This window comes from Oncorhynchus mykiss, chromosome 3, assembly GCF_057628025.1.
Source record: "Oncorhynchus mykiss isolate SJ-2025 chromosome 3, ASM5762802v1, whole genome shotgun sequence".
Lineage (NCBI taxonomy): Eukaryota > Metazoa > Chordata > Actinopteri > Salmoniformes > Salmonidae > Oncorhynchus > Oncorhynchus mykiss.
The window spans coordinates 39,666,291-39,689,159 of record NC_143024.1 but is presented as its reverse complement, the minus strand read 5'-3'; the positions used below and the strand labels follow the sequence as shown (position 1 = coordinate 39,689,159).

The window sequence follows — 22,869 nt, the reverse complement described above, 5'->3', positions numbered from 1 at the left end:
TTCGCACTGTAGACATTCTAATAAAAACGATCAGCGTTAAATCAAGTTGCCTTCTTGTTATTTCTCCCACCCCCCCAAAAAAACACCATCACATAAAAGCGTGGTTCTGTGTAATCATCTTATCCTGCCACACTGATTCCAGACCTGCTCTCTTATTTGTACGTAGAGACATGGGGAGGGGCCTTGTGGGGTAAGTAACTGATCTTGACACAGGTCTTGGTAGTGGTGGTCAGCTGGTGAACAGGTAATCACGTTACATAGCCTAGGCTGGTCGTCTCCCTACTGAATTTGAATCGTGGGAGGCCACATAAAAAAATGGAAAAGAAAAGGCAATCGAGTTTGACGTCATTTTTTCAAGTCCAAAAATCCAGAAAAAGATGGTGAATCGAACCCAGAACGAGCCAGAGAACTATCGTTGCCGGAGGAGAGGAGTGAGGGGCAAACGGTTCCTGATGTCAATGCCTTAGCTAGCAGCGCTGCTAATCCCGCCAGTTCAGCATCACCACCGGCACCTCCACTAGCTTGTAGGCCTACTAGCGAGTCAGACTCAGCAGGAGAGTGAGACGAGGAGCTGGGGGGGAGGGGGGCAGTGCATCCACCGACGAAGTGCTCAGAGCAGGTGCAATTTGCAGTTCAAGAACAATCAAACATATAACCCCTGGCTTGTCATAGAATTAAAAGTTGGGCTGTACAACATGAAAAAAGGTAGGGAAATTGGGTCTAGAAATCACTGGGAGGGATGAAACTCGCAAAAGAGTGGGTGGGATGTACAATCATTTAACATCCTATGCCTCCGACATTAAAAAAAAATATTTTTGAACATGCCCGAACCAAGGCACATCTGGTGGCAGCAAGCCTTATAGACAAGGCTAAAGAGGATACCCAGGTAATAGTTTTTAGGGCTCCCGAGTGGCACAGCGGTCTAAGGCACTCCATCTCAGTGCTAGAGGTCTCACTACAGACCCTGGTCCACACCCGGCCGTGATTGGGAGTCCCCATAGGGCGATGCACAATTCGCCCAGCGTCGTCCGGGTTAGGCCATCATTGTAAATAAGAATTTGTTCTTAACTGACTTGCCTAGCTAAATCAAAGTTAAATAAAAAACAAATATTTAACACTCAAAATGAAGTAATAGACACTACAGCCAGAGTCTTCAGAAAATCCTTAGAAGGAAGCTAATTGTCCCAGCCACAGGCCCGCTCATGGCTTTGAGCAAGAAATGGACTCTTAGGGGTTCAATGGACATGACATGGGGAGAGTCATTGTGGGAGGTTCTGAAAACTAAGGTAGGACATTTTTTTCCCTTTACCTTCACAGTACTGGACAAGTTTGTAATCTGAATAGGTGCTTCATATTATCACACAGGAAGGCCTATATATTGTCATATGTGTGTTCTGCTGTAGCGTACACTGATTTATCTTATTTGAAGTTATATTCCAATATTGTGATATTTGTTCAACTGCTACATTTGATGTGTTGAAAATGATATGAAATGCTGGTCGTGTCAGCCCCACAGCTGAGCATGTGTGCACAATGCACAATGTGTTCTGCAGTGTAGTCTAAACATTTTGCTGTACATTGACGTCTGGAAGATGAGGCTATAATAAATTCAGACTTGTGTAGGCCCCGCAGCTATACTCAGGTATGTGGGCCTACTGCATTGACGTCTAAAATGCTTTGGAGAGTGCTGTCCGTTTCACCACCGTAGACAGTAGGCTACTTGACTGTTTACTTTGTGACACTCTGTTTGCGCTGACACTTTGTGTTTGTCACTTTTTTCTCATTGTGTTCCGGTACCTCAGAGCCCCCCGGATGCCCCCCCACCCCCACCCCTCCTGCACTCACTATGTGTTCCAGGACCTCCCGATTTACAGAATTAAGCACTGGATCCAGCCCAGAGGTCAGGGGTGAACTAGGGGCCAATGGGGGAACACTCACCTGACTTTCTCTTGTAGTCCATTCTGTTGGCTATGGACTGAGCCAGTGTCTGACGGAACTCTGTCAAAGACACAACCACAGGGTCACTTCCCTACTGGCACACCGAGGATATGTAGTAACTACCAACAATAAGACAGTAACATTGACTGCAATAACCAAATCGATTGGAACAAATCTATATATCAGGCCATGCCAAACATTTACTGATCTTTAGAGTTCACAGAAATAGTAAGCTGCCCTTTTCACACTATTGTGCCGATCTGAAGCAAACTCAGCACTTCCAGCAACTATGGTGGATGTGAAAACAGGCCAGCTCATCACAGCTTGGTTTAGCTCAGCTCGGTTCGGTAGTATGAACATCCTGGTAATGAGTTTGGGTGACCAGATGGACTCACTCTCGTCCACGAGCACCAGGGTGAACTGGTTCTTGGCACGGCCGTCGCAGAGCTGAGCTGTGTAGGAGCCCTCGTCCTCCTTAGACAGCTGGTCAAACAGGATCTCTATCAGCCCACTGGCCTTGTCAAAGTTAATCTTGTGGGCCTAGGGAGAGAGAAGAGAGAGGACACACACAAGCACATGAATGTGCACGTATGTACATACATGTGCACGCAGACACGCGCACCTCACAGAAACCACGTTTCTACAATAACTTCTACAAGTGTGACTTGCATGTTGATTTGAGCTAATCAAGGCAAGGGGCTAAAATGGGGGAAATGGGGTTTGGTTTATTCACAAAATCCTCATCTGTAGTCATTTAGTAATAAACCCTTAGCAGTGTTGACGTTCACGTGAACACACGTGCATGGATGCAATCATGCTATTCCATACCGAGTAGCAAGACACGGAGTCCAAAAACATGCAAGTTGTGTAATATTAGTTTCACCCCATGGAAAATCCACATCTGTTGCAACAACCTCTGCCGACAGTAGTCTTCCAACCTGTGGTTATTTATTTTTTAGGTACATTTCATAACAAATCAACATTGCTATGATGTTGCTACGCACATTCTGGTGAAAATCTTTATGAAGGTGATTTGTGTTTAAATGAAATTGCAAGTATGATGGTGAGGGTAAACATGTTTTATTGTGATTGTTTGTGTGATTACTTTCTCTTTCTATACAGTCAATACCTCTTACTAATGCAAACTTGAATGGGGAACTATCAAACATTTAGCTATTTTGTGGCACATCTAGATTTCGTTGATTTATGGAGATTTTCACTAGAAATGAAAATGCATCCGGGAACAAATAACCATCTGCATATATTCAGAAGTAAATGTGTGTATGCAAAATGCAGTAGCTTATGCTTTATGCACACCACCAGTAGACATGCTATAACTTGCCTGGTTCGGTCTATTTCTGTTTTAACCAACTTGTCATCGCCTTCCTATTCATACAACACTGCACCATCGATTAAAGCAGGAACATTCTGACACGCAAGCTATTTTTAGTATTCATTTGAGACATACACACTCTACCGACAGACCAGTAGGCACAAGATGTAGTTCTGGGTTCTGAGATTAGAACACATAGCCTGTGTTTTTAAAGAGCTCCTTACTGCAGTACTGGAGATCTCTCTGTCGTTGAGAATGAGGCGGAGCTCTGCAGCGTTGCTCAGGCTCTCAGTCTGCATCCAGAGACGCACGTTCCCTTTCTCTGACACCTCCACCTGCCACTTGGAGCGCAGGGCTATCACTGTAGGGGGAGAGAACAATGAAGAGGGAATAGGTTACGGGTTCAGGTGTGCCTCCAAGCTTCCGCAAACAAAATCATCTCGGAAGGGTGCTCAACAACAATGGCAGGAATTGAAAAATAGGGCTTACCCAAGAAAACATCTGAGGGAATAGCGTGTTGAAATTGGGATGTTGAACAATGTATGATGCCTGTTTCTATTTGAAAAGGAGTACTATCGACTGTTTTAGCTCGATAGAGACTTGTATTATTACAGAGACTAAGTCTTACATGGGTGGCAGATGTGCCAGCCGAGCTCAGTCAGTCTGTCCAGATCTATGGGAAAAGAGAGAGAGGGAGAATTACAGGGAACAGCTATCTTTTGCGCAGGTCTTCTTTAGCTTGGAGTATAAAGTACCTTCCGCGGTAAAGGTGAAACTGGAAGAGATGTCTGGGTTGTCACTCATCTCTGCTGTGTACAGGCCCAGGTCCTCTTTAGTGGCGTTTGTGAAGGTTAGGATGGACCTGGGGACGGACAGAAGGACAGTAGGCTTAAAGGACAGACCAGGGGACTCAGTAGGCCTGAATGGGACCATAGTGCTCAGTGAAAAGGGAGTACATTTAGCATTGTAGTGTGAGGTGAGGAAGAATCTCCACTGAGTCTGACCCTTTGGTGACCTCTTAACATTAAACAAGTCTTTCATGGGTTACATGCCCTCTCTCAACTCTACAGGTCACTTTTTTCTTTCTCTGTAAAAGACACACACACACACACACACACACACATACAACATTGCAGTACCTATTGTTCTCCCACAGTACCCTGGCTCTCCCAGCTTCAATAGCCTCTTTGTAGTTCTTGCGCCAGACAAACGTGCTCTTCTCCGTAATTTCAGTGGCCTCAAAGGCCAGGAAGATGAAGCCATCATTGTCCACACCAATCTCTATGTCTCTGGTGCCTGATGGAGAAAGAACATGAATCAAAAGTAATTCTGGTGATATTGTTAATCAGGGACCTGGTATTGCTAAAATCAAGCCTGGTCCCAGACATGCTCTTTGGCCAACTCCTATGGTCATTGTTATGTCAAACACAAACAGACCTTGAACCAGGCTAACTAAAACCCTAAAATGACTCACCTGGTTGAGTCTGGGCTCTGATAAGCTCAGAGGGCAGAGAAGGGATGCCCATTCCAGCCTTGTTGAAGGCACACACTCTGAGACGATAGGTCCGACCTGCCTGGAGACCTGACACCTGGGAACACAATCACACCAAAATGAAATATTTGATACATTTTATCATTTTATCAAAAACAAAAACATATTAACTCTATTTCAATGTATCTATATCCTTATTACAATAAACCAAGTATATCTCACCAACCTTCAAAAAGGTATCTGCAATTGGCTCGTCATTCACAGCAGTCCAGCTCTGTGATTGGTCGCCCTCGCTCAGCTCCACCAGGTACCCTGTGATTGGTCCTTGCTGTCCTTCGTAGAGAGGCACTGCCCATAGGAGGACCAGAGAGTTATGCCTCACCTCCCTGAATTCCAGGTCATACGGGCAGCCTGGGGGGGATGAGTGGGGTTAGCATAGTTAGTATAACACAAAGAGAGAAATATGGATCAAGCCATACAGTCTTTCATTCTATACAGTACATGGATTGATAAGTGTCTACTGTGTTAGAAAAATACCAACCAGACCTGGGTGCAAATACTATTTGAAATCAGTGTTTGGTTCATCCTGACTGGTGTGCTAGGTGGGCAGGGTCTGCACTTTTTGGAATGTTCTATTGGTTACATTGCAACATGCATGCTTATTCAAGCAGAGATAAAGTATTTGAAATGATTTAAAACCAGGATAAAACAAGGTGAATATTGATATTTATCTTTTTCCCGGTGTTCTATAATCACCCATAAACAGCCAAGTTGTCCGTGACAGAACAGGCCATCATAAAGAAATGAACAAACAATAATAATAACGTTTAAAAAACAAGTCAAGTGATTTTGCTTAATCTACCCCTTCGTTCTTAGTGCCAGTGCACGGTAGTTCATTTGCTTAACGATTTTTCAGTCGCATTTAAATTATTTACGACGCGGGGAGAGGCGGCTGGATTCAGCTGGATTAATGGGCTGTGTGGGATAAATGGTGTGTGGCTCTCTCCATTTCCAATATGAATATCACAACAGGCAGCGTTATATGAGAAACACAGCTGGCCACGGCTGTGCACTGAACTGCTCCATTACCGAATGGCAGAGTGAGTAGAGAGAGACAGAAAGAGAGAGAGAGAGTGTGTTTTAGAGAGCAAACGTGTGAATGTGTGTGTGTTTTAGAGAGTAAAAGTGTGTGTGTGTGTACAGAGACCATGTGTGTGTACAGTGACCATGTGTGTGCATCCGTGTGTATGTGCATGCGTAAGTGAATGTGTGTGTTTTCATGATGATTGCATCATTCTCACCTGGCTCAGGCATGGTCCACTCCTCACACAGGAAAGCCTCACTGGGCTCAGAGGGTTTACCAACACCAACCACGTTGGCAGCAAAAACACGGAACTGATAGTAATGCCCCCCATCCAGATTACAGACCTGTAAACAAGACACCATAAAATGAATACAGTTACTGCACAAATTACAACCAGGGTTGTGTTCATTCGGACACACCCAGGAAAAACATTTCAAAACATTTTTGCAACAGAAATGAGCATTTCTTATTGGTCAAGTTTTCTGCTTGGTGCCTACTGAACAATACTCTGGTCATTGAAAAAACAAGGGTCAGCTAGCTTTGAGTTTCAGTACGTCAGCTCTTGCATGGACAAACCGTGGACAAAACAAAAAAAGGTTCCTTTTAAAGATAATGCAACACAGGGTCTGGATTACCTCGGGCATATTCACAGAGATTCATCTTGAATCTGAGGTTGTGTTCTCACGTCCTAATTTAGCTTGGTTTCTCAACTCCACACATATGGACATGACGGTGGAGTTGGGTTGCGACGACTGTGGAAGGAGTGTACCTCCAACTACATCGAGGCGCTGTCAGTCGAGATGAGGAAACAGTCCGTGGTTGCATTTGATTAACGTTTTGTTAAAAAATGATGGATTTCAGCAAATTAAGAAAGGCACGGAGGTGCAGAGGACAAACATAGGTACACGGTAAGGGTTTCCGTATTTACATTCCGCAGTCCGCACACTCTCTGCACACTCTCGTCTCTACTCAACTCCATTGATTTGATGTGCACTACCGGTCAAACGTTTTAGAACGCCTACTCATTCAAGGGTTTTTATTTATTTGTACTATTTTCTACATTGTAGAATAATAGTGAAGACATCAACACTATGAAATAACACATATGGAATCATGTAGTAACCAAAAAAGTATTAAACAAAGTAGCCACCTGTTGCCTTGATGATAGCTTTGCACACTCTTGGCATTCTCTCAACCAGCTTCACCTGGAATGCTTTTCCAATAGTGTTGAAGGAGTTCCCACTTATGTTGAGCACTTGTTGGCTGCTTTTCCTTCCCTCTGCGGTCCAACTCAACCCAAACCATCTCAATTTGGTTGAGGTCAGGGGATTGTGGAGGCCAGGTCATCTGATACAGCACTCCATCACTCTCCTTCTTGGTAAAAAAAAGCCCTTACACAACCTGGAGGTGTGTTAGGTCATTGTCCTGTTGGAAAACAAATGATAGTCCTACTAAGCACAAACCAGATGGGATGGCGTATCGCTACAGAATGCTGTGGTATCCATGCTGGTTTAATGTGCCTTGAATTGTAAATAAATCACAGACAGGGTCACCAGAAAAGCCCCACCGCCATACTATAACACCTCCTCCTCCATGCTTTACGGTGGGAAATACCCATGTGGAGATCATCCTTCACCCACTCCGCGTCTCACAAAGACGCAGCGGTTGGAACCAAAAATCTCTAATTTGGACTCCAGACCTAAGGACAAATTTCCAGCGGTCTAATGTCCATTGCTCGTGTTTCTTGGCCCAAGCAAGTCTCTTCTTCTTATTGGTGTCCATTAGTAGTGGTTTCCATTAGTAGTGGTTTCTTTGCAGCAATTCTGAAGTTGAACAGCTGATGTTGAGATGTGTCTGTTACTTGAACTCTGTGAAGCATTTATTTGGCCTGCAATTTCTGAGGCTGGTAACTCTAATTAACTTATCCTCTGCAGCAGAGGTAACTCTGGGTCTTCATTTCCTATGGCAGTCCTCATGAGAGACAGTTTCATGATAGCGCTTGGTGGTTTTTGCAACTGCACTTGAAGAAACACTCAAAGTTCTTGACATTTTCTGTATTGACTGACCTTCATGTCTTAAAGTAATGATGGACTGTCGTTTTCTCTTTGCTTATTTGAGCTGTTCTTGCCATAATATGGACTTGGTCTTTTACCAAATAGGGCTATATTCTGTATACCCCCATACCTTGTCACAACACAACTGATTGGCTCAAACGCATTAAGAAGGAAATAAATTCCACAAATGAACTTTTAAGAAGGCACACCTGTTAATTGAAATGCATTCCAGGTGACTACCTCATGAAGCTGGTTGAGAGAATGCTAAGTTTGTGCAAAGCTGTCATCAAGGCAATGGGTGGCTATTTGAAGAATCTCAAATATAACATTTATTTTATTTGTTTAACACTGTTTTAGTTACTGCATGATTCCATGTGTGTTATTTCATAGTTTTGATGTCCTCACTATTATTCTACAGTGTAGAAAATAGTGGAAAAAAAAAAAAAACTTGAATGAGTAGGTGTTCTAAAACTTTTGACCGGTAGTGTACACTTGTAAGGTTGAGAACAACTCGGCTAATCCTAACTGAGCCACATACTGTAAAGCAAAGATTAAATTCTGCCAGTGTCGTTTGCATGGCTTTAGGAAGGGGATTCAGATCATTGATCCCAACCACTTTATTCACAGCCACTTAGCCTTTAAAGTCCTTATCGCCTATGAAGTTATTCTGCTTTAGGGGGACTGAGCCATGGGACAATGGCTATCAATAGACAAACCTGAGGGGCTTATTTAAGTGTGATAGGAATCACACCATCGAAAGACTATGCCTCCTTTTTTATAGATTGGTCACTAGGCTAGCCCTAATTAGGTACAACAAAAGCCTCTTCATCAAATCAATACCTAGACAGTGCTGCTTGGAGCTCTGCAGTGAAGTATAGCGGGGGTAGGGGATAAGGGGCGTTTGTCCCAAAGTGTCTGTCGATTCAACTTATTGCCACCAGATGGCATCAGTTCACCTGATTCTGAATCAGTGGAAGTAAAGGCACTGCGGTCGAAATGGAGGTGGAATTCCAAACTAAGCGAGATAACTAAAAATCCTAAGGATTCACATCTCAGACATTCTTCTAAGGAGGCTGGATAGGTGGCATGTCTGCCTGACTGCTAAACCAGTGGTGGTGGAAGGAAAGGATTCAGGGGGTAAAGTCATTTACATTGGCTTACACAAGCAGGAAGACCAAAGTGTCCCGAGCATGACGCCTCCGTTGGATCAATATTCTAATTTATCTCATTTACATGACGGCAGCAAGTGAGCAGCTTGTAAAAATAAGAGCAAAAAGCGAACTCAGAGATGGGAGGAACTATTACTGGAAGAGACTGGGCAGTGGCAGGGGCTGGAGTCGCCCAACAGAGGGCACTGCATGTGGCCACTGTTTTCATTAATGCCTGAAAGCAGATCAATGGCTTTATATGTTAAATAACTTGGACATTAGGGCGCACCGTAGCATTATGTTTTGCAATAGAAAACAAAAACAAGCGTTTCTTAATGGACATTGCATCCCTGTTTCGGTCTGCTTTCTTCTGCCTCCTGAACAAGACCCTGGTTAGTGGAAAAGCACGGTTTGCTCCAAACTTCTAAACTATTTTGCAGTATGGCAGACTTTGAATTGCTTTGTTCTGTTGAGTCTAAAAACAACATTATAAACTGGGTGGTTTGAACCCTGAATATTGATTGGTTGACAGCCGTGGAATATCAGACCGTATACCACGGGTATGACAAAACATTGTTTTTCCTGCTCTAATTACGTTGGTAACCAGTTTATATTAGCAATAAGGCACCTCGGGGGGTTGTGGTATATGGCCAATATACCATGGCTAAGGGCTTTGACCAGGCACTCTGCTTTGTGTTGTTCCTAAGAACAGCCCTTAGCCGTGGTATATTGGCCACATACCACATCCCCCCCCCCCCGGGCCTTTTTGCTTAAATATAACTCTTTTGCACTCCATAAAATTACAGGACACCTGTCATTTCCATTGCAAAAAGAGACAGGTGACAATTTCCATTAGTCTCCATTGGCACCACCACTCGTTGCCTAGTAACACAGCTAAGGTAGTAGAGGGAATGTGTTTTTTTCCTCCAGTGTCCCTCCACCGAATGAACACCGCTAATTCTGTTTTCTACGTAGATACAAAGTTCTAATGGTGTGTATTCCAGAGGAGACAAAAATGCAAGTTGTGCCCCTGTTGGTTATTACATTTTAGTTATACCACGGCATTGTTGAATAATTAGCTAGGAAGGCATTCTAGACTTGTCACACCCTGACCTTAGAGATCCTTTTTATTCTCTATGTTTGGTTAGGTCAGGGTGTGACTTGGGTGGGAAAGTCTATGTTTTTTATTTCTTTACTTTTTGCCGCGTGTGGTTCCCAATCAGAGGCAGCTGTCTATCGTTGTCTCTGATTGGGGATCACATATAAGGTGTCATTTTCCTTTTGGGTTTTGTGGGATCTTGTTTTCTGTTTAGTGTTTCTGCCTGACAGAACTGTGCGCTTTCGTTTTTGTTTGAGTGGTTTTGAACTAAAAGAATCATGAACACTTTCCATGCTGCGCTTTGGTCCACTCTTCCTACCACCAACAAGAGCCGTTACAAGAGTGGGCATTACATGTAGATATACAGGACAGTTGGAAAAGATATAGGACACCTCTGAAGTAGTTCCAACAATAGGCGCCTTTTTCCCATTTTAAACCACTGCACCATGCAGGCCATACTTGCTACAAAGTTACAGAGAGCCAAAACAACAACCATGCAAACCGAAATAGGATACAGTGTAAACGCAGGTCCAGCGAGGGAAAACTTAGCTCGCTAGATAGCATTAATTAGCTTTTGCATAGAATTTCTTTTGCAGCATCTGATGACCTAACGTGGTGAGTGATGGACATGAATTTCTCCTGTTCTTCAAGACGCAGTTGAAGCTATGATTTCAAATCCTCCCACGTGTTTGTAGTTTGACCAGCTGTTTTCAGCAACTGGTATTGTTGAATTTGTTTGTCACATTGGCAGATTTGCTAGCAACAAACTATTTAGCCACAGTAGCTTCTAGCCTAGAGTTTGATATGCAATGCGATCTCCTCTACTGTAAAGAACAGTGTCTCCTTAAGGACAAAGCTACTCTTCAATGCCAGTCAAAATTGCAAAGAATGGACAACTGGGTCATGTCTTTGGCAACCTAGCCTTAGTGGAGTTGCCAACAAGCAGATGTTCTGAAAACCGGATGTGGGAACTCTGCTCAGAAGTTTGTTCCGCCTGCTATGTTGGCTACCTAACTGATAGAACTAATGACCAGGTTTGGTGGGAGGATGAAAATAATGATTTTACTTATCAAAAATGTAAATATCAATGAAAACATGTCATTTCTACCAGTAAATATTTGCTTCTGTATTGTTTTCTCTGTCAGTTATCTACAAGATAATATACAGAGCATCAGCATTTATCCCTTACGTAACGTTACTCTGGTAGAGGGCCTTTGTAATGTCAAATGTGACCCAACATTCTAACAGCACTGACACCTGGGTACTGGCACCAGATCCTTCCTCACCTTGTGCTGCCTCTCCTTGGCAGGCTTGGTGTTGACCTTTCTCCAGGCATCCAGCTCTTTGTCCTTCTGGTCCAGGTAGTAGCCTCGTACAGGGTCTCCTCCATTGTTAGCAGGGGCTCTCCAGGTGAGAATCATCTCCGAGCCAGTGCAGAGCAGCAGGGCGATGGCAGAGGAAGGGGATGGGGCGACTGGGAAGGAGAGATGTATTTGAAAAGAAAGTTTGGGCATGCTATACTTTTCCTCAGCCTGCCCAGAGACCAACAAAAAAAGTATTGCATTTAGATAGTTTAGATGGATAGTGTTTTGAATAAATAGCTAATCAGCTTCTATTCTTCTGTATTCCATTCGATTCTATTCTATTCTGGCCACTTCCATGTATCAGGTCAGTTAATGTAAGGCCACACAGGGTTCCAGACACAAAGTCCTGGATTTCAGCCATAACATCAACTGATCCGAGTCCAGATTTGGAATCTGGCATCACTTTGAGGGGCAGCTAAAATGAGCAGTCATTACAATGTAGCAGCCTGCAGAGTGCATGTTATTATTATCAGACATGCTATTATAGAGTGAGACAGCAGTGAGAGGGGTCAGCAGTTATTGATCAGGTTCCTGCCTCATCACAAGTCTATGTATTTCACTGTGTTCGTGGACAAACCAAAATAAATCAGGAGCCTACCCATTAGATTTAATACCTGTCATCATGTAATGGGTTCATGAGGCTGTTATGAACTAATGGTGAATCGAGATCAGGAATAGATTGATGAAGCCCACCACAGGTTTTACAACGGTCATAAATTCCTAGGAGAAACTCCCTTCGCTGCCATGGAGTATTGAGGGTGTGTGAAGTGGTTTAAACTACAACTCCAGGACAAGACCAGAAACCATGGAAACTGTCGCTTCATGTTGAAACGGTTGGCAACTCTACCAAAGGACAAGACCAGAGAACATGGAGATCATTCCCACGTTGAAATGGCTAAGAAATCTACAAACTAAAGAACAATTATTCAAGCACAGCTGTTTAAATACTTTAGTCTGGTAAACACATCTGATCTGAGAACATTTCCAAATGGTACTCTGAAGTATCCATGGTAACAACCTACAACAGCCATTGATCTCTGGTGGACAAACCAGAGGCTTTTTGTCAACTGACTATCCAGCAGGTGGACCAGCGATCGCAGAGGGGGACAGCAAAGGCATACACTCGTAAATATGAAATTTGCAATTTCATTTTGAATCAGTGGTTGTTCATGTTCAAAGTATTAGCAATTTCTATGAGTGTAGTTATCAACTGTATAACAGTGAATCATCTCAGAGCTTCCCACTCTTGAACTGTTCCCACCCCTTTCCTTTGTCTACCAAGCTGCCATATCGGCTTAGCCCACTAGGGACTTATTGTGTGTGTGTGTGTGTTTATGTAATTCTGTGATTAAGTTAGTAAATAAATAATTAAGCCAATTTGTATATCGCTGATTCATGATCTATGCTAGAGTTCGTGCAGATATCCAAGGGTTTGCGACATTCAGAATATGACTGATAAGGTAATAATACATTCATTGAAGACTGTACTCGATAAGATATGATATATTCGTGAAATTGCCATTCTAAAAACAACATTTGTCCGTGGTGCCCTGACTTCCTAGTTAATTACTATTCTGTGATTCGTTGAAAACAGACGGGGGAAAAAGGTAGTGACTATCTGAACTAGTTCTATATTTGTTTCATTATTTCAGTTTGCCCTAATGACTATATCCCAGGAGCATGTCCAACATTGTGGGCCAGTCAGCAGTTTTTTGTCTGGTACTCACTGAGTGCTGCTTTCACCAGGATAGGGGGAGACTCGTTGGAGTAGATACTGTTCCCAGCTCGCCCCACAGACTTCACTCTGAACACATACTCCTTCTTCGACTTCAGACCATGGACTGTAAACCTGAGAGGAAAAAACAATACATTTAGGCCTAGGTGTTGCAATGTCAAATTCGACTATTCATATAGCCCTAATGCCTAAGCATTTCTTTTTACATTGGGATGGTTCTATGGACTAAAAAGCAATTTAACTGGAAATGTCAATGGAGCAGGACTAGGCTTAATCTGTGTCCTGGAAACTGTCCAATCATGTTCTGTTGTAGAATTAGTGGCAAGAAGAACTACAACATTTATCCAATGCACAAAATAAACAGCTTTCAAAAAAGAGGAGCTCAGTTCATTTAAATGGCACCGTGAGTTCAGTACTGTACTTGGTGTTGGTGGTTGGTTTGTTGTTGACCGTCCTCCACTCTTGCTTCCCAGCCTCGCTGTAGTACAGGTAGTATCCCAGAATGCCCTCTTTCTCCTTGGGCTCCTGCCACTGAAGCAGGACAGCAGAATCTGTGTCTCGGATGGCCAAGACGGAGGTGGCTGGAGCAGGAGCAGCTAACAGGATAACACAGTGAGCTCAGCTGAATGGCACACTCTTAGGAAAATAAAAACATTCTATCTGAAGCCATCCCTGTAGGAGAACCCTTTATGGTTCAAGGTAGAACTGTTTTAAAAAAAAAATCTTCCATAGAGAAGGTACTGAAGGAAGAACCAACCTGGATGGAAATGGTTAACTGAAGAACCACTGTCCCCGTAGAATAACCCAAGAACTGTTTTTTTTTTATTTATAAGAGAAAACACAAATCCATATCAATGGAACTAGTATAACATTAAAGAAATAATACGTTTATCCCTCTCCCTCACCTTGGGGTTGTCCCAGTGAGATTGGCGGGCTCGGCTCTGACGGTTCGCTCACGCCAAACTTGTTGACGGAGCGCACCCGGAAGCAGTAGGACTTCCCCTTCTGTAGGTTAAACATGGGGAACCTGGGAGAGCCCACCGTAATGTCCATGCTGGCCAGCTGCCAGCTGTTTTTACCTGCAATGGACTGATGGACAGAAGGAAGTACGAACAGAGAGCGAGACAGGCAGGCAGAAAGAGACACAGAGGTAGATGGAAAGAGAAGTAGGCAGAAAGACAGACATACACATAGTGATTAATCAAAATGTTTCTCACTATTATTTCTCATTTCTGCTCCATTAACTTGACTCCCATATCTTTAAGTCCTTTTTAAAATGTACATTTGAATAAAACCCAGTCTTTAAAAGGAGATCAGCGATTATATAGCGCATGCCCAAGGGCGAGCCGAGGATATTTGAATATTCCTGGGCAGAACAGAAGCGGGAGATCTTGGCAATTGCAGATGCTTTTGATGGATTGGACAGTTTTATTACAGAGTTACTTATAAAAGTCCAATAAAGCAATTTCCTGTGGCAGTTTGCCGCTTTTCTTCTCATTATTGTAATTGCAAGCTGTTGGGCATCTAGTATGCAGAGTCCTGGTTGATATTGAAGAACTGGGGCACTTTGGGGGAGATGTAAAATGAATGATCCCCCCCCCACCCCCAGGATTTTGATAAACCAGAACTTTGACAAACTTTAGTCATTGTAAGACATTCATCAAAATAGGAACACTTGTGTCCTTTATAGTTTGGTGGCCATGTACGAACACACCCACAACCTGTACTATAAATCCTCATTGACGTTAAAACTAAACCAGAACAAAACTGTGGCTAATTCACAACCGTGAACCTAGAAAACCAAGAGTTATGCTTTTAACCACCCCCAAAGCCCAGAGAGAGCTTTGACCCAGCTAACAATTATGGGGAGAGAGAACATTTTTGTAATATTACAGGTAATGTCCAGTTGTCCAGTTTTCAGTTAGTTAGAATGTTCCCCTATCTATGTTAGCTAAAACCTTGTGAGAAACGTTTTCACATGTTTTGGTGTTAAGGTTAGGAGAACATTCCCTTAATGTCAAACATTACTGTTCTAGACGTGTTTTATGGGACATTGCAAGAACATTAACGTGTCCAGTTTGAGGGTTAGGAGAGTATTCCATCAACGTTTCAATATCTTTAGGGCATGTGCTTATTGGGCCAGAGGCCCTGGCCAGACTAAACCCTAATCCCCCTCCCTAGGCACTTGTGTAGATCTCAAACAACCGGTTTGGTGAATACACTTTGAAGTAAATCTCAGCTCTGTTAAAAGTACACTCAAGAAAACATTTCATTGATCATAGTGATTCAGGGCTATCATTAAAACAGGCCATTAATATGTGAGTAGGTTAATATGCCCCACCAATATTAGACAGCTATACAGAAAGCCTTTAAATCGCTGAAATAAGTCAATAAATTCAAGGATGAGAGAATAATCAGATTAACTGACACCTGACGCGGACATGGTGGCGCATCGGGAAGATCGAAGTACTGTGAACTAAGGTTGTGAGTTCAAATCCCAGGTTAGGACATGTTGAATAATAATTACTGTATAAATGAACATGCACAATATAATCATGTGTGTTAAATGTGTCAGTTGAAAACACTAAATGTTAAAAGCACTGGTGTGAGTGAGTATCTCTAACATTGCCAACAAGAGCTATGAATGGGTCAGTGGTTCACCAATCAGGGCCTTGATTGGCTCGGCATCAATAAGTGATGTGTAATACTTTTTTTTTTTGGAGGGCACATAAATGTTCCTGCAACGTTCTCATTTAACTTGTCTAGAACGTCTTATGTTCTGTGTATTCTTGGTGGGACTTTGATGGAATATTGTCCTCACCACAGACAACGGGACACCTAAATATCTTGCAACGTTCCAATGAAATGTGTCTAGAACATACACAAAACATTAGGAACACCTTTCGTCAGGGCATGGACTGTACAAGGTGTCAAACGCGTTCCACGGGGATGCTGGCCCACGTTGACTCCAATGCTTCCCACAGTTGTGTCAAGTTGGCTGGATGTCCTTTGGGTGGTGGACCATTCTTGATACACACAGGAAATTGTTGAGTGTGAAAAACCCAGCCACGCTGCAGTTCTTGACACACTCAAGTGCACCCTGCACCTACTACCATACATCGTTGAAAGACACTCAAATATTTTGTCTTGCCCATTCAGCCGCTGAATGTCACACATACACAATCGTCTCAAGGCTTAAAAATCCTTCTTTAATCTGTCTCCTCCCCTTCCTCTACACGGATTGAAGTGGATGCAACAGGTGACATCAATAAGGGACCATAGCTTTCTCATGGATTCACCTGGTCAGTCAGTCAGGGAAAGAGCAGGTGTTCCTAATGTTTTGTACACATAATATCTTAAGTTCTGAGAACATGGTAACCGCGTTCTGGGTAAGTTCTATTTGACATTAGGGAATGGTCTCTTGGAATCACTCCTTGCACATCACAGGAACGTTTGTTGTTAGTTCATGAGAACGCAAATTAACTAGCGGCAAGAGAGCAACTTCCAGGTCTCTCAGTTTTTAATGAGTGCACCGATGCCCACCTAAACTGACACCGGCAACCGTATGAGTGTTTTTCTGCCGTCCCTTTAATCTTTAATTATCATAGTGGTCAGAGCTCTTCATTCATTTGGCTCCGAGTCTACAACAGTAAAACAGGTCAATGGGCAGCGGCGGGCTGACGCTACACACACTAAGATGGCCCGGGTTGAGGGTAGCTGGTGTGTGTGTGTGTTTCTCTGTATTGTGTGTATGAGTAGGAGCACAGGCCTTAACTCACCCGCTCCACATAGAAGGTAAGTTGCTCCTTGCCTCTGGGCTCCGGCTCAGTCCAGCTAAGCACGGCGTAGTTGTCACTCATCTCACAGGCATGGACACCAGTGGGAGGGAATGGGACTTTCATCTGACCTAAGGTCAGAGGGAAGAAGGGAGGATAGGTGTAGTAGACAGTAAAGACAACCGGGTCATGGTCAGAAGGAGAAAACATTTTGAGACGGGGAGACGGGGACTATTTTCCATTGCAAATAGTTTTGCTACGGTGTACCCTGCTAAACAAGACCCAGAGCATTGTATCACATGACCAAGCAAGGGTCAGATATAAAATGTTTTTTTTTATGAGAAAAGCACAGACTGTCATGACACACACACACACACACACACACACACACACAGTTATTGATTCATTGAAACCTAAAGTTGTACCAGGGTGCCTCGAAAAAGAGAGAGTGCTTTATTTTTCATAATAGTACACCATTCCCTGGTGTTTCCATGGTGTTTGCCTCCTCCTCCATCTTTGAGCTACATCAGGGTCATGTTATGATCCCTGTTCAGAGAGAAGCACGCTGACTACCCTGGGCCATAATAGGCATTTACTAGGACACCATGGAGAATAGTCCACCTAATGGAACAAAGTACATTGCTTTCACAAAGCTATTACATGATGGAAGATATGAAGAAACATGACGTTGTTATATTGAGTATCATTGGCAAAATTGCCACTGGGGTTTTGTAGTAAAAAAAGATAGTGAAAGATAAGTGTTTCCAATGACAACAGTGTCCACTGTGTGATTTTGACCAATTGTTAGTAGGCATTCCCTGTCCGCTAATTGGTTGATGATGTCATTGGAAACGCAAATCTTTTTTTACTACAAAACATAGAAACGCGCCATTTTCATATATGTTGATGTCGGGGTGGTGCTGGAGATGAATATTTAAAATGTTAAACTGCAACGTTTTCTTTCTGCCCCATGATTAAAGTGTTGAAGTTAATTGTTTCCACACCACACCAAAAAAAATGTTTTTACCAAAACAAAAAAATCACTTTCCACTTCCACTTATACTGTGTTTCCAAAATACCCCCCCCCCCCCCAAAAAAAAAGTAATGTTAAACTGTATAGAATTGCAGAACATGTGTCTTCAAATGTCAAAAGAATACAAAGGGAAAAGCAGAAATATGCAGTGGCACTGTATCGTAAGTATTCTGTCTAGGGTAAGCCGCTGGGGGATACCATTGAAAAGGCTGTAGTGCCATAGCTACGAACACTGTTAGTAATAGTAATACAACGATGATGTATGTGGTTTCTCACTTTCCAGCTGGTCTTTGGTGATGGTGATCTCTCTACCTCTGTCCACCTTGATAACTGATTGAGAAGAAAAAGAGAGAGAGAGAAAGAAGGAAATGAAATGCATGATAGCACAATGAGTAGATAACATGGAAGAAACCGTCTATACGATGCCAGCATGCCAGGGCTCGGCAGAGAGAGAGAGAGAGAGAGAGAGCTGGGGGAAACAGTCAGAGGCAAGCCAACCTCCTGGCCGTACTTCATCTGTGCCTAATGATCCACAGCATCTGACCAGCGCACCCATCTGTCCTCTCTGCTCCTCTCTCTCTCTCTCTCTCTCTCTCTCTCTCTCTCTCATAGCCCCCACCACACACACAATGTATTCTATTTAGCCTATGTTATGTCTCTCTCTATCTAATGACCTCTACCCAGAGTGTGTTCGGTGTGTGTAAATCTGAGTGTGCAGATTACCCATAGTTCTGGTGTGTTCTAAAGGGTCGGTGGTGATGACAGGCTCGGTGGCCTTAGAGGGGCGTCCTACACCTGCCTGGTTGACGGCACACACCCTGAACTGGTAGATGGTGCTGTCACTCAGACCTCTCACAGGGTAGTGACATGCCTTCTGAATGGTGTCATTACAACGCACCCACTGCCCACTACCAATGTCACACCTAGGATTAGGGAGAGAGAGAGAGCGAGGGAGAGCGAGAGAGAAAGAGACCATATGAGAAGGGAAAGGAAAATAAAAATTGATTTCACTTTATGACTTTCAAAATAGTTTTTAGCTCAACATTCCCCAATTTTGTTATTTCTCCATGAATATAATTTTGTCACTATAAAATACATTTTCGATTGTATAAAAGAGAAACACATTTCGGCCAACAAAGGACAATCATTTTTCCACCCAAGTACATCACCTCAAAATAACAAGTCTCACTACTAATTCATAAGAAAATGTGAAGAAAAGCAGCCGTTGAATGCTGATAAATCAATACTGAACAAGAAGCCACCTGGGAAAGCAAACAAAGAAAGCAAATAGCTTGAGGGAACATTAAGCTGTGTATGTGTTGCTAGGCGACTGGAAGGCTAGGTGTCTCTGATGTTAGGTCTTTCTCTGATGCATGTAATATATATATCATATAATACATCAGAGTGAGACCTAACATTAGTATTTTAATGTGCCCTCTGCATGCTAAATAGAGAAGATGTGTAAGTATGATGAAAGTACACACACACACGCGCGCATCGATCAGCTTCAGTGATTAGTGAGCACCTGTTACCCATGGGAGGGCTTTGATTGAGTTAACGTTGTGTTCCATGTTGAATTATTATCACGCAGATCATCCATCTTCTTTGGGCTTTGCCAAATGGATATTACATCAAAGTTGGCAGGGGTTTTATCTCCCCGATCCAATTTGCTCACACTCATCTGAGTAAGTTGTGGCCCAACAGTTTAGTTTGGTTTGCTGTGTGTTGTTGATTTGGAGTCAACAAAGATAGCTTATGTCTAAGATAGCTCTTATCGTTTAGACTGAACGTACAGGTAAGCAGGCCAGGTTCAAATCAAATCAAATGTTATTAGTCACATGCGCCGAATACAACAGGTGTAGACTTTACAGTGAAATGCTTACTTACGAGCCTCCAACCAACAATGCAGTTTTAAAAAATACGGACAAGAATAAGAGATAAAAGTAACAAGTAATTAAAGAGCAGCAGTAAAACAACAATAGCCAGACTATATACAGGGGGGTACAGAGTTAGGGGGGTACAGGGAGCAAAAGTCAGGGGGGGTACAGGGGGCACAGAGTCAGGGGGGTACAGAGTCAATGTGTGGGGGCACCGGTTAGTTGAGGTAGTATGTACACGTAGGTAGAGTTATTGAAGTGACTATGCATAGATGACAACAACAGAGTGTAGCAGAGGTGTAAAGAGGGGGAGGTGGGGGGGCAATGCAAATAGTCTGGGTAGCCATTTGATTAGATGTTCAGGAGTCTTATGGTTTGGCGGTAGAAGCTTTTTAGAAGACTGTGATGACACTATGGTGTTGAAGGCTGAGCTGTTGTCAATTAATAACATTCTCACATAGGTGTTCCTTTTGTCCAGGTGGGAAAGGGCAGTGTGGAGTGCAATAGAGATTGCATCATCTGTGGATCTGTTGGGGCGGTATGCAAATTGGAGTGGGTCTAGGGTTTCTGGGATGATGGTGTTGATGTGAGCCATGACCAGCCTTTCAAAGCACTTCATGGCTACAGACGTGAGTGCTATGGGTCGGTAGTCATTTAGGCAGGTTACCTTAGTGTTCTTGGGCACAGGCACTATGGTGGTCTGCATGTTGGTATTACAGACTCAGACAGGGAGAGGTTGAAAATGTCAGTGAAGACACTGGCCAGTTGGTCAGCTCATGCTCGCAGTACACGTCCTGGTAATCTGTCTGGCCCTGCGGCCTTGTGAATGTTGACCTGTTTAAAGGTCTTACTCACATCGGCTGTGGAGAGAGTGATCACAGTCCTCCGGAACAGCTGGTGCCTCTAAGCAAGCATAGAAGAAGTTTAGCTTGTCTGATAGGCTCATGTCACTGGGCAGCTCTCGGCTGTGCTTCCCTTTGTAGTCTGTAATGGTTTGCAAGCGCTGCCACATCCAGTGCTGCCACATCCAACGAGTGTCAGAGCCGGTGCAGTATGATTTGATCTTAATCCTATATTGACGCTTTGACTATTTGATGGTTCGTCAGAGGGCATTGCAGGATTTCTTATAAGCTTCTGGGTTAGAGTCCCACTCCTTGAAAGTTGCAGCTCTACTCTTTAGCTCAGTGCGGATGCTGCCTGTAATCCATGACTTCTGGTTGGGGTATGTACGTACGGCGAGGGAGAGCTTTGTATGCGTCTTTGTGTGTGGAGTAAACGTTGTCCAGAGTTTTTTTTTTCTTCTTTTTTTTTCTTCCCCTGGTTGCACATGTAACATGCTGATAGAAATTTGGTAAAACGGATATAAGTTTCCCTGCATTAAAGTCCCAGGCTAGTAGGAGCGCCGCCTCTGGGTGAGTGTTTTCTTGTTTGCTTATGGTGGAATACAGCTCATTCAATGCTGTCTTAGTGCCAGCTTCTGACTGTGGTGGTATGTTAATAACAGCTACGAAAAATACAGATGAAAACTCTCTAGGTAGATAGTGTGTTTATCATGAGACACTCTACCTCAGCTGAGCAATGGCTCGAGACTTCCTTATATATTGTACACCAGCCGTTATTTACAAAAATACATAGTACGCCGCGCTTTGCCTTACCAGACGCAGCTGTTCTATCCTGTCAGTATAGCGTGTAACCAGCCAGCTGTATGTTGACAGTGTCATCGTTCAGCCACGACTCCATGAAGCATAAAATGTTACCGTTTTTAATGTCCTGTTGGTAGTTTAATCTTTTGCGTAGCTCGTCGATTTTATTCTCCAAAGATTGCACGTTTGCTAGCAGAATAGAGGGAAGTGGGGGTTTATTCGATCGCCTATGAATTCTCAGAAGGCAGCCCGCACTTTGGCCCCTTTTTCTCCACCTCCTCATTACGCAAATCGCGGGGCCTGTTCCCGAGGAAGCAATATATCCTTTGCGTCAGGCTCGTCAGAGTCGTGAAAGGAAAAAACTATTCTGCTAGTCCGTGGTGAGTAATCACAGTCCTGACATCTTATTTTTGGTCATAAGAGACGGTAGCGGCAACATTATGTACAAAATAAAGAAAACAATAAGTTACAAACAACGCAAATAAACAAACAAAAAAACACAATCGGTCCGGGACGCATTAAACGTCTGCCTTCCTCTCCGATGCCATCAAAATGACGCCAACAGAGATGGTCGCCTCGCTTCGCGTTCTTCTATGCAGTATTTGTTTTTTTATGTATTATTTCTTACATTGTTACCTCAGGAAATCTGAAGTATTATTACATACAGCCTGGAATAACTATTGGATATAAGAGCAACGTCAACTTACCAACATTACGACCAGGAATACAACTTTCCCGAAGCGGATCCTCTGTTCGGACCACCACCCAGGACAATGGATCTGATCCCAGTAGGCGACCCAAAACAACGGCACCACATAAGGGGCAGACGGAGCGGTCTTCTGGTCAGGCTCCGTAGACGGGCACATTGCTCACTGCTCCTGAGTATACTACTTGCCAATGTCCAGTCTCTTGACAACAAGGTAGATGAAATTCGAGCAAGGGTTGCCTTCCAGAGAGACAGATTGTAACATTCTCTGTTTCATGGAAACATGGCTCACTTGGGATATGTTATCAGAGTCGGTACAGCCACCCGGTTTCTTCACGCATCGCACCAACAGAAACAAACATCTCTCTGGTAAGAAGAAGGGCATGGGGTATATGCCTTATGATTAACGACTCGTGGTGTCATCATAACAACATACTTGAACTCAAGTCCTTTTGTTCATCTGACCTAGAATTCCTTACAATCAAATGCCAACCATGTAATCTACCAAGAGAATCGATTCTAATCACAGCTGTGTCAGACAGAAACTAAAAGAGGAAACGCCCGTACTCATGTCTGTTCAACCCTGG

The 22,869-nt window shown here is 43.3% G+C and overlaps 1 protein-coding gene across 2 annotated transcripts in view; it reads right to left on the bottom strand.

Annotated features, from left to right (window-relative positions):
• The window catches only part of myom3 (myomesin 3), a 78,258-nt gene that overhangs the window by 8,090 nt on the left and 47,299 nt on the right, over nucleotides 1-22,869 (bottom strand). For both annotated transcript variants that reach the window (XR_005042478.2, XM_021595286.3), the window contains exons 12-27: nucleotides 18,780-18,979; nucleotides 18,333-18,386; nucleotides 17,027-17,154; nucleotides 14,153-14,336; nucleotides 13,669-13,843; nucleotides 13,240-13,361; nucleotides 11,435-11,622; nucleotides 6,065-6,191; nucleotides 4,990-5,174; nucleotides 4,746-4,860; nucleotides 4,411-4,567; nucleotides 4,027-4,133; nucleotides 3,900-3,944; nucleotides 3,496-3,632; nucleotides 2,334-2,478; nucleotides 1,939-1,998 (exon numbers count right to left, since the gene is read on the bottom strand). Coding sequence is in view for 1 of the 2 variants with exons in the window: in XM_021595286.3 (XP_021450961.2) it covers nucleotides 1,939-1,998; nucleotides 2,334-2,478; nucleotides 3,496-3,632; nucleotides 3,900-3,944; nucleotides 4,027-4,133; nucleotides 4,411-4,567; nucleotides 4,746-4,860; nucleotides 4,990-5,174; nucleotides 6,065-6,191; nucleotides 11,435-11,622; nucleotides 13,240-13,361; nucleotides 13,669-13,843; nucleotides 14,153-14,336; nucleotides 17,027-17,154; nucleotides 18,333-18,386; nucleotides 18,780-18,979 (2,129 nt within the window). In the remaining variant the exon portion in view is untranslated. The remainder of the gene's footprint in view (nucleotides 1-1,938; nucleotides 1,999-2,333; nucleotides 2,479-3,495; nucleotides 3,633-3,899; nucleotides 3,945-4,026; nucleotides 4,134-4,410; nucleotides 4,568-4,745; nucleotides 4,861-4,989; nucleotides 5,175-6,064; nucleotides 6,192-11,434; nucleotides 11,623-13,239; nucleotides 13,362-13,668; nucleotides 13,844-14,152; nucleotides 14,337-17,026; nucleotides 17,155-18,332; nucleotides 18,387-18,779; nucleotides 18,980-22,869) is intronic.